General features: G+C 38.4%; 1 protein-coding gene across 2 annotated transcripts in view; it reads left to right on the forward strand.

The window, feature by feature from the left end:
• Window positions 1–653: 653 nt before the first annotated feature.
• LOC307124500 (globoside alpha-1,3-N-acetylgalactosaminyltransferase 1-like) overlaps window positions 654–12,606 on the forward strand; it is a 73,107-nt gene continuing 61,154 nt past the window's right edge. Inside the window, exon 1 of one of the 2 annotated variants that reach the window (XM_079813732.1) lies at window positions 654–911. In XM_079813732.1, the coding sequence (XP_079669858.1) occupies window positions 850–911 (62 nt within the window). In that variant the 5' untranslated portion in view covers window positions 654–849. The remainder of the gene's footprint in view (window positions 912–12,606) is intronic. The other variant, XM_079813733.1, reaches the window with a different exon arrangement.

The following is a 12,606-nucleotide window of genomic DNA, read 5'->3' on the forward strand; positions in this document are numbered from 1 at the left end:
ACCGTCAGTTTTGTGTACCGTTACACCCCTACTGATCACTATCACCTGCACCTCATCATGGCACTCATCACCAGCACTATAAGAAGCACACGCAAACAGCACTCCACGTCCGGTCTCGTTCGCATATACTTCTGCCTATGCTTACCTCAAGGACTCTACTACTGATACTACCTGTCTCCAGCGTGTCTCCTTCCTTTCGTGTTCCTTGTCTGCTGTGTGGGTGTGTTCCTGTCCGTCCCTCTGTACTCCAGCGATCTCCAGTCTCCAACGATCTCCAGTCTCCAGCAATCTCCAGTCTCCATTTACCTCCAGGCTCCAGCGTCATTCCACCTTCAATACAAAAGACAGTAACTCTCTCTCTCGTATCACCATCTTATCTACCAACAACCAGTTTACTCACCTGCTCCACATCACATGCTCTACTGTGGTCAATAAACTAACCATACCTGTTTACATCTGTGTCTGCCTCCTGTCTACTTGTAACAAAGGGCTTTAGACATTGATCACACCGAAGGCGTTCCCATAGCGAATGTCTCGCAGTGTCTAGAGAACCTATGAAGGGGAACTGAATATTACACAACAATGGTAACCACTGCTTTATTCAGAAAAAAAAACTGCATACTAAGTGATTATCAATGTACTCTCAACTTCCTATATAATGCCTATGCAAAACAGCAATGCATTTTGCCTTGCTCTTCTGCCGATAACAACACTGACGTTAGTTTACTTGACAATCTGTGTTTCCACAGCAACACACTCCTCCCATCATTATAACTTCTCTTGCTTGCTTCGTCTATCGGACATTCAGTTCTTCGAGTGATTAAGGACACAAAACATAATACAGGAATAATGAAACTCCTTCAAAATGCTAATAACTGTCTTCTTCTGTTGACTAGCCTCTCAATAACTGGGTATGTAGTTACTATTTTGTCATTTGTAGCTGGCTTGTTACCTTTAGTGTTTGGATCGTAAATTAATAAATAACATATCAGTAATGAAACTGTCTATGAGTTAAGGTGTCATTTTAATTTGGACTGGTGAAAAAAAAAAACTCTTCACATGGTCATTATTAACAGCAGTCTTTGTGGACTAGTCTAAACTATGCATACATCATGTATATTATATTATAGTTTTTCATCTTATCATCTTATTTAAAAAAACGATTTTAAATAAGTACAAACTATTATACTTTGCTTTAGTTCGCTTTAGTTTCACTTTGCTTTATGTACAAAAGAGACCACCTGGTAGGGTTGTGCCGATCGTCCATCGTGATGGTTGACTGACATCACGATGGAGCGCCACCATCGTGATGCCAAGCCCGCCATTGCGAGTCTTGTTGTGAGTGCAACGCACACTAAATCCTCTTCTATAGTTAAACTAAAAACTTAGCAGGGATTGCTCTGTAAATTAAATTGAGAATATAACTTATGCATATATTCTATTTTAAATACTGTAGTCTATGCCAGATATAGCCTACATTTTGAAATAATAAACGAGGCTCAAACATCCATTTCATAAGCATGCGTGTTTATTTCAGCACTTCCGTCAGTGAAACAACACACCACAGCCTGTAAAACATTTAAACAATTATCAGTAAATAATGGTAACCTAAAGAATATAAGAAAATGTAATATTAGTTTAAAAAAATAATAATAATAATTTCCCCTCAAGGATGCGTCATATAGGCCTACCGCTCTGCGCGAGATGAAACACGAGCTGGACACCTTCTCAAATATCTTCATCTTAATGTGTGTTGCAAAGCAACACTTGTTGTAAAGGTTCTGAAGAGCAGAGGCGTAGCAAGCTTTTTAAAAGTGTGGGGGATGGAAGTGGTTTGTTTGTTAACAATAAAAACGATGAATACAATGACAGAAGGGTACAAAAGGTATAACATACAAGATATATATATATATATATATATATATATATATATATATATATATATATATATATATATATATATATATATATATATATATATACACTGTATATATATATATATATATATATATATATATATATATATATATATATATATATATATATATATATATATATATATATATATACAGGGCCGTACCCAGGATTTTCTAAATACCGAGGTCCAAATATGAATTTTGGAGGGTTTGAAAAAAAAAAAACATTTCCCTCCTTTACATATGCATTTTAAGACATAAGAAAATCAAAGAATCAGCTAACTGTAGCTTTAAAACCATGTCAGTGTGCAGTATAAATTATTTTAAGAAGACAACAGATTTTTATAAATGAGAATCTGGTTAAATGTTGCAAAAAAAATTGACTCCAAATTAGAAAATCAGAAGAGGTGTTTATGTTTATTATTGACAAAACACAATAACATACTCAAGAGAAATGGCCTTAATGAGAGATGCTTCAAGGATTACATCTCTCATTTACACAAAGAGATTTTAATCAAATTACAATTTCACAGATAAACATTTAATCAAATGCCAATATTATCCTTCTGTGTCCAGAGGCATCCCAGCGCCTAAGAACTTTTTCAGGATCCAGTGCTCTGTTTTTATGCACATGCATCATTGCAAGACCTGATAGCCTGTCATTTCCCATGCTTGAGCGAAGCCAGGTTTTGAGCCGCCTCAATGCAGAGAACGACCTCTCACATGAACAGGTGGTCACTGGTAATGTTAGGTAGATGGAGAGGATACAGTGGATGTTGGGGTAGTACTGCTTGTCTATGTGATTTAATGTTTCTTTTGCTGTTGATAAAAGCACTGTTTGAAATTGGTTCTTAACCTTCCATCTGTGAATCTCCTGGTCAATTGAGTCTGGCTGAGGGAGATCTTCTCTGTACCAAGACACCATTGTTTCTTGCTTTACTTTTGTGAGTTTATGCAAATGTGAAGGTATTAGGTATGCAGCAAGCATAGCTGGTTCAGAGTTTTCCATGAACCTGGTGTTTAGTTGGCTTGTCACATGGTCAATAAAAGGGTAGAACAAATTAAGTCTGTAATGTTCTTCTATTGACTGTGAGGGTGTGTTCTCTCTGTTTTGCTGCCTGTTTGTTACACGCTTCTTTACAGGAACCACATCAATGGTGCTGGCCATTTCTGTTGACTTTTCATAAATTTCACTAAATCCCTCCTCATTCCTTAGTGTTGAAATGACCTGAGCCACCTCTCTGGCCTCTTTGTAGGCAGTCATAATATCCATATTTGTTGACTGTAACTCTTTGGTCAATGGCTGTATATAGCCAAGGATTTTGTTTATGGTGATAGCAGTGACAATTGTGTCGAATGACTCTATACTGTGTCGTAGGTTGCTAGCCTTGCTGGATTTTAATGATGTTCCTGATTCTATTTCTATGAGTGCAGAGTGGGCTGCACTAAAGTGATCCAGAAAAGAGAGAGAGGACAGAAACCCAGAAACTCTTCGCATATTTCAGCTCCACTGTCATGGTTGACATAGCGAATGCAGATAGACAGTTGTTCAGTCCCACTCACATCCATTGTTTCATCTGCAAGGACTGTGAAAAACCTGACTTTTTTTATTTCCTTAACTATGTCCTCACGAATCTCAGCTTCACAGCATGCTATTAGTTCATTTTGAATTCGTGGTGCAATGTATTTGGCTGTTTTTGGTGCTGTCTCAAGATGATGTTTCAGTGTGGCATCGAATGTGGATTTCCATGTGAGGAAATGATTAAAGTTGCCATCTTCATGTTCTCCTGTCCAGTTGCCACGCAGTGCTATGTTTCTCTTTGACAGATTGATTATAACATCTAGAATGGAAAGGAGAGCTTTGCGATTCATATTAACCTTCTCTGCATTGCTTATAATAGAATTAATGCTTTTCTTTTGCCCTTGTGCAACGGACAAAAAATTCTCAGCAAATGCAAACGCCTTCAGGTGCTCTGGACTACAACTGTGGTTGGAAATGATGCCCCGCTTCTCTCCAATAGCATTTTTCCAGTCACAAAATCCTTGATTTATGAAAATTGTTTTTGTAGTTTTTTTGCTGAATGCCATACAAACAGCACAGTAAGTAGAATCTTCTGAAACAGAATATCTAAGCCAAGGATATTTCTCCTCCCAGTTCACATTATAACGCAACTGCTTTTCACCAAACTTTGTTTTGGGAAAATTATGGTTATGTTTGAACCACTTATTCTGGAGAATGTAGTATTTGTCATCATCTGTTAGTTGTTTATTTTTAAACTTTGCTGGATCAGATTCATGAATTGTGCCAGTTTGACAGCCATATCTTCTCTTCCCTCTTGTCCTGCTCTCCTTTTCTCCTGTCACCTCTTTAACCTGTTCTTCTATTACATTGCATGGCTTGTGTGATCTCTCTTCTTCGTTTCCTTCTCCACTGCTTTTTCTCTCTGCCTCTTTTTCTGTCTCTCTCCGTTTTCCCTCTTCCTCTCTCACATCTTCGCTTGTCTCTTCAACCTGACATTCTTTCTGTTCATTTCTCTTTCCACCCTCTTCTACTCTTTGTCTCTCTCCCTCTGTATTAACAGCCTCTCCCTTTCTCTCATAACTTGTTCCTCCTGCAAAAATATGTAATAATATATGCAACAATACTACTAATATAATTATTAGGTGTTTGTTTTGTTGTTAAATTGAGCCAAAGACGACATATGTGTGACTCCGTCTTTGAAAACCTAGCTAAAGTTAATTTTTGTGATTTACATTATGTAAAGAACATTATTTGAACATATAACCTTGATATATTTAATGTTGAATGAGTAAGATCATGTCAAAGATAGAAATCAATGTGAAAATATAACCAATGAGTGAAATCAAAATGTGATGCTCCTAATCTCAATATTAGATTATGAGACTTTAGCCTGGATTTCACAGACAAGAATCACATTATGTGTAGCAATTAGGAATATATTGTAGGCTAATGCTTTTTCTATTCTGAGCACAGTGGGCTACCTGCTCTTTCTGTCTCATCGCCATCATCTTCTCTCTTTCTTTTTTCCCCAGTCTCCTTCTCTTGCCCTGTATCTTTTCTCTTTTCAAAGCTGAGCTTTGTTTGAAGCAGTCTTTTCATTTTCGTCTGTATCGGTAAAAACAAAGTTGTAAATGTAAATTTACTGAAGGCTTCCAAGAAAACCAGGTAAAGAAAACACTATTAGTTTGCATCCCTGATTATTAAGTCAGTCGTTTAACATTTCTATCTTTAAATAACTGTATAATATTCCATGTTTTGTTTACTTACATTATCTCACAGTCGCATATCGTCTAACTAGGCTTGTTTGAGATGTTCGAAATCTGCGCAGAACCGATCACCGGTGATCAGCGCGAGATGCATTCCGGTTAGAAAAGTGTCCGAGGGCGGTCCGCCTTGCTCTGATGTCATGCTGACGTATGTCAAAAAACTCTCGCGAGCGAAAGGCGGATGTGTCGGATTCTGCAGTCGAGTGCAGCTGCTCTCCACCGACTGCGCGGAGCAAAAGCATGATGGGAAACGACTTGCTGACGACACAGCTTAATGCTTATTGGTTTAAACAACCGTGATGTATGGTTCTTTTTTTTAAATGTTTGATTTTAAAACTCTGATATCCTGTTTTTATGTGTGAATATTCCCAAACTCTCTAACAAAGGCGATCTCTCTGTGGGTTATGTGATTGTTGTCATATTTATAAAAATATATATATAAAAACATGTAGGCCTAATTAAAGTAAAAATGATTGATAAACACGTCTTTCGAATGGAAATAAATAACAAAAACTTTGGGTGTCTTGTTCATAATATTTTATTTTCATATAAAAGTAACAGAACTTAAATTACATCCAGTTTATCAGCAACAAAGCGCACGAGTGTGAATCCCGCGATATCCGCCTTTGATCTCGCAGGTGTCGGATCCACTACGAGAAGAGAGAACTGTCCGGCTTGCCTGCACTTTTTTCACTCCTCCCCTCACTGCAGCCGCCTAGTCTCGGCTGAATTTCAGGCGAGGCAAGGCGCATCTCAAACAAGCCTATTGTCTGAAGCTTCGCGCTCTGCAGCTTCTGTGACGTGTAACTCCGACTGCTTTGATTGGTCATCTCATGGGCAGATTTTTCCGCGTGTGACATCACACTACCGCGAGAGCGCTCTCGCGGTGTTGTGATGTCAAACATCAGTCGTTGTTCGGACCGCCCTCGGACACTTTTCTAACCGGAATGCATCTCGCGCTGATCACCGGTGATCGGTTCTGCGCAGATTTTGCTCATCTCAAACAAGCATAAAACCTGCCAGCTGTTGGCGCTATTGAAAAGTGCGGCGCATCCATTGGAAACAATTGAAAACATACGCTGGGCGAGGCGAGAACACTTGTTTGTAGGCTACACGCCGCCTTAATAGGCTATTATTTTGCAACTTCTATTATTATGTACACCTCGGAGAATTACCGAGGTCCGGACCTCGGGGACCTCAATGGTGGGTATTATTTAAAAACACAACAGACAGACGCGTACTGCTTTAAATACAGCGGATTTATGTCATAAAGAAATGCATTTAAATTATGTAAAAAATACATTTGATTCTTGCTATTTTTTTAGTGCCCTTTTTGGTCCTTCTGCCCCTGCCCCTTAGGAGGTCTGTGCACGCCACTGCGGCCCTGTATATATATATATCTTGTCTTATATATATATATACATACCTCGTTTTTTTTTTTAACCACAGTGTTCTGTTGGGTTCTGATGGCTTGTCACATCAGTTTTTTGCTATAAAAAAATGCTTAAAAGACTTGAAAAACCTTACTTAAACTTAAAACTTTACTTAAAAAAACCTTGTACACATTCCTAGTGTATAGTATAATATAAAATATATATATAAAGATTTACACTGGCAGCTCAGAGCTGAACAGCAGCATTTGAGTATGAAATTTAATGAATAGATGTAAAAATAAAACACTACATAAACTTCACTATAAAATATACACTGATTCTTATTAAAGCTACTGTATTAATGTTTTCAGTCAAGAACAGAGAGTGCTTTTCTATGTCTTTTGTAGTTTTATTAACATTAAAGTCCCCATATTAGGAAATAATATGGAAGTCAATGGCAACCATCAACCGTCTGTGTTCAACAGAAGAAATTAATACAGGTTTGGAACAACATTAGATGAGTAAATAATTACATAATTTTAGAGGCTAACTGTCCCTTTAAGGGCTGCGCTCCTGTCAATTTAAGACGTGCATCTAATATATGACACATGCAAATTTACTTTCACTTTACACATAACCGAATGTGTTTATGTTAACCTTGTGTGTATTTGACACTATTAGCACAGTAAGATTACTTAGTCCAGTAATCAAGTGTTTGACAGGCTTTTAGTGCGCGCTCTGCGAGTTAAAACGGTGCATAAGCACGCGAATTACCGGCAAGGCTTTAAAACGCATGCAAATAATAAACTTTCGTGATTGTGAATAACTATAGTTCCGTGAGTATAACTCTGTGACACCAGCATTGCAAGCGTGTCTAGCACTGTGTATAGTGATTGGATATTTGCTCATATCAGCGCGTAGACTCACAGGCACACTGCAAAAACAAAACAACAAAAACAACGCAATTCAAGCGCTTATTGAACCGTGAATGCCATACCGAACGGTTTAATATTATAATGAGAATTGTGGCATCCCTAAAGCGTTTGTGCAAAACTGCGGGAAAACTACAGAAAAAGTGTGGGTGTTGAACCCTCTCACCGGGAAAAGTGTGGGTGTTAAACACCCACATCCCCCACTAGGGTGACCACCTGTCCCGCTTTGCGTTGTACCGCACAGCATTTTCACCCCTTGTCCCGCATGTCGCATATTGAGAAAATGTCCCGCATTTTCACCAGTCTGTTGATTTTTAATGATCATAATGAGAAAACATGCATGCGTTCTTTTGCCTTTTTAAGAAAGCATTTTATTTATTATTTTCGCGGCATCGTTTTTCACCTTTAACAGCGCTTCGTCAGAAGTAACATCCCGCCTTACACAAATACAAAAGCCGTTTTTTTAAACCATATCCAATGGTTGAAAAGAAAGGAGTAAACACAGTCACTAGTAGGTTGTGACGGCTGTCAATCAAAATGTGGAGCGTTGATTCGTTCCATGTGTTCCCTGTCAGAAAACGAATGGATATATATATATATAAAAATACAGTTCTATATATAAATTAATATATAAGATTAACTAATTTAATGTTGTTTTATTTATTTCATTATTTATTTATTGATTTTAGTTGCACTTGGTCAGAACTGTTTCAAAAGTAGTTATCTGCATGATGCCTGCTGCCTTTGGGCTCAGTGATGTTGAATTTAAGATTATACAACAGTTTCAGGTTATGTTTTAGTGTTGGTAACATGTCCCACATTGTCCCACACAAACTTAGTAATCGTCCCACATTTGGTTTGTTTGATGGTGGTCACCCTATCCCCCACGGGTGCGACGCCCCTGCTGAAGAGCAAATGTTATCTTCCACAGGGTCAAGACATTTAAGCTTTGTTTGATTATTCATTGCCAGAGAAAACGAAAGTAAAATGGCCTGTGTGTGAAATGCGCTATTCAAATAAACTTGACGCGCCTTACTAATAACAAGCACAAACTGTGTTAAATAAAATTAAATAAAAAGGTAGCCTATTCGTCCTACAGTGTTTTTCTACTTTCCCACAGTAAAGGACTTGAATGGGTAGCCTAATAGACTTAATTATAAAAAAACGAAAGGAAGAAACGTTTATAATTCCCTGCGAAAATGGGTGCGACGCGAGTGAAGATTTGAGAAAAGAAACGAGATGTCCATGTGGGATAAAATGGACTAACGTTAGGCCTATTGTTAAAATTCACGGAAATCGCAAAACAGCATAAAAAAGCTGACAAATCTTAAATTGGGCTCAGCCTACCGCTCTCATTCGGCATGAATCCATTCATGGCTGCAAATTTATTTCCTTTGTAAACAAAGCTTTGTTCTTCACTTGGTATTATTCACGTAAAACAGCATTCACATACAAAACACTGGGTTAGTAACGAAATTATAGTTTTGAAGTAGAAAATAGTATTTATGTAAAGAGATATATTAAAATAAAACTTAAGAAGAGAACAACTCTTCTTAAGTGGAAGGAAGCTACTTTTTTCCCTCATGTGCAAGCGCGGATGAGTCATTGGTTAGTTAAATAACGAAATTATATAGTTTTTAAGTAGAAAATAGTATTTATGTAAAGAGATAATAAAATACAGATATAGTAAATTATATATTTGTATTAATAAAAAAAAGACGATATCATCGTCCATCACGATGTTTTACTGTAAACATCGTCAACTGCCAATTTAGGAGACATCGATGCTGCGCGAGCTCAGGATGTCACGCGAGGAGAGAATCACCGCCGGTGAAGTGCTCCGAGTTTGCTCAGTGATTTAACGATAATATCAACACAAAAAAAATATTTTTAAAAAGAGGAATCAATAGGCTAACTAAAAAACGTTTACCATTTAATTGTTTATACTGTAGGCGAGCTGTCAGTCACGTAGGCTACGTCACTGATCAACAGCTGTCTGTCAGTCAGAGAATCAAAGCTTCAGAGTCAAGCTAACGTTATGGATTTCGATGACGGATTGGAGCCGCTCATTCCAGCTGCTGTTGGGAGAAAGAGGAAGGCATCTAAAGAAATTCACCAAAGGGAGAAGACCAAACGGGCAAGGCATTCAGGGGAGGAAACCACCTGGCCATATCTGCATTAGCCATCAAGTCCCTGGTTAAGAGCTGCAGATCCAGTATTACATGTTTTTTTTCCTATCCACCCAACAAAACATTGTTTACGAGACAGATAGAAATCTTGAACTGCATCTGAGTCATGAATTCATCCACCTCAACAGGTTAATTACCTGTAATACCTGTAGTTGATGAACAAGTATTCCAGCATAATGTACACACACTTGTATGGTCACAGGTCCATTATACTTAAAGGGTTAGTTCACCCAAAAATGAAAATTCTGTCATTAATTACTTACCCTCATGTCGTTCGACACCCGTCAGACCTCCGTTCATCTTCGGAACAGAAATGAAGATATTTTAGTTGAAATCTGACGGCTCTGAATGGCCTCCATTGGCACAATGGCACGGTTCACTCTCAAGACCCTTAAAAGGTACTAAAGACATCGTTACAAAGTCCATCTCACTACAGTGGTTCTAAAATAACTTTATAAATCGGCGAGAATAGTTTTTGTGCGCAAAAAAACCCTAAATAACGACTTACATAGTGATGACGATTTCAAAACAGGGCATCATGAAGCTTCGAAGCGTTATGAATCAGCGAGTCGAATAAGCGGTTTGAATCGCCAAATTTCAGCAGTTTGGCGGTTTGACACACGATCCGAATCATGATTCGGCTCATTGATTCATAACGCTTCGAAGCTTCATGATGCCTTGTTTTGAAATCGTCATCACTATGTAAGTCGTTATTTAGGGTTTTTTTGCGCACAAAAACTATTCTCGCCGATTTATAAAGTTATTTTAGAACCACTGTAATGAGATGGACTTTGTAACGACGTCTTTAGTACCTTTTAAGGGTCTTGAGAGTGACCCGTGCCATTGTGCCAATGGAGGCCTTTCAGAGCCATCAGATTTCAACTAAAATATCTTCATTTCTGTTCCGAAGATGAACGGAGGTCTGACGGGTGTCGAACGACATCAGGGCCGTGCAGAGAGTTCTTCAGGGGCAGGGGCTCAAATGTAAAAAAGGGGCAATATGTAAATATATATATATATATATATATATATATATATATATATATATATATATATATATATATATATATATATATATATATATATATATATATATATATATATATATATATATATATATATGTATTTTTGATTAAATAAATGCAGGCTTGATGAGCATAAGGTGTTGTGGAAATAATTCTATTCGAAAAATGAGGAGGAAGGAATACAAATCCAAACCTTTGAAAAGTCAAAGTATCAAACATGATTTTATTTCTTGCAAGAAATAGGCAGTTCACATACAGAGAATGTCTGTCATGAGAAGGGCCAAGTTAGCTCTCCTCGACATCATTATATACCTCTCACACATCCTGGGTCGGTTACACCCAATCTTTGTTTGCCTTTAAAAGGAAACATCTTTATTCAAAAACCCCTGTTCAGCATAAATTCTAACTAGACAACACAATATTCATGTCTGCAGAAGTTCCTGTTCTTAAGCTACATCATTTTCACGTATCCTGTCTACTAGTCTGTTTGCAGCCGCGCACATATTTGTCACACCTAAAGTACGACATGTCATCTTGACCTTTTGCACTACCCAGCTTCCTTGCAACACTCAATCACTCAGAACAATATGTTCCTGCCAGCTAGTTCCCATTTATCACCCAGAACAATGAGCTCCTGCACTTAACATATGCATTTCTAAAAACTTGGTTACATTTCTTTAATAATGATTAGTACAAATACATGTTCAATGTTAATAGTTCAATGTTAACAAGTGAGACACATCTAGGAATAAAAGGTTAAAGTGCACACCTAAGTAAAAACACCTCTAAGTAAAATGAACACTTCTAAGAGTTAAAACCACATCTAGATGAAATAAAAACACATCTAATAGTAAAACACATCTAAATGTAAAATTTCCTTCACAATCCACCCCATGTTCATTTTAAAGAACATACACACAAAATTTGACATTTACTTCTCCATAATCATAGTAATTTACACCAAGTAAATTTTCCCATGACTACTTCATTTCTTAGTCAAACGCATGTTCGCTCTCATCCTCGTGTTCCTCAGTCTCAGGCACTGTGGCATCCGCCTCTGGTGCCCTATTTGGTGTTCGTAGGCTGTGTATGGAAGTCTTCTTCCGTTGCAGCTACCGCGTGAGCTGATGCTCCAGGTTATTCTTCCGTTGCAGCTACCGCATGAGCTGATACATCCGTTGCAGCTACCGCATGAGCTGGCACTTTCCGACAGTGCGTCCCATGAATCCACGGAGCCCTCTCCGCAACTTTCACCGCAGTGTGAGTTGTCAGCAACACTTGAAATGGCCCCTGCCACCTCTTTGCTCTCCAGTGTTTTCGCCTCAGATCCTTTATCAGCACGAAATCACCTGGCCTGATGCTGTGCAGGGCCATCTCAGCTGGCTCTGGAGCTGCTGCCTGTACCTGTTTTGAGATATCACAGAACACCTTATCCAGTTCAACACAATATTGCAACATGTCATGTTCACAAAGAGTGGTGTCAGGCAGTGGTCTAGGTTTGTGTGGTTCCCAGCCCATGTGAGGTGGACGAGCAAACAAAATCTCGAATGGTGAGAGCTGTGCTCGCCCCCTCTTCCTCATTCTCATATAAGTCAAAGCAATGGGCAGAGCCTTAGGCCATGAAAGCCCTGTCTCATCGCAAATTTTTACCAGTTTGTTTTTCAGAACCTGGTTCTGTCTCTCTACCGCTCCGGCTGATTCCGGATGATAGGAACAAAAGTGTTTCCAGGGAGTACCCAGAAACGCTTCCACGGCTGAAATTGCATTATTTACAAAATGTGAGCCGTTGTCACTCGACAATCTTTCAGGGATTCCCCATCGTGGGACAATCTCCTGTAGGAGTAATTTCGCCACCCCTTGTGCATCTGCCTTTGATGTTGGCA

This window comes from Gobio gobio (assembly GCF_949357685.1).
Source record: "Gobio gobio genome assembly, chromosome: 4".
Taxonomy (NCBI): Eukaryota; Metazoa; Chordata; class Actinopteri; order Cypriniformes; family Gobionidae; genus Gobio; species Gobio gobio.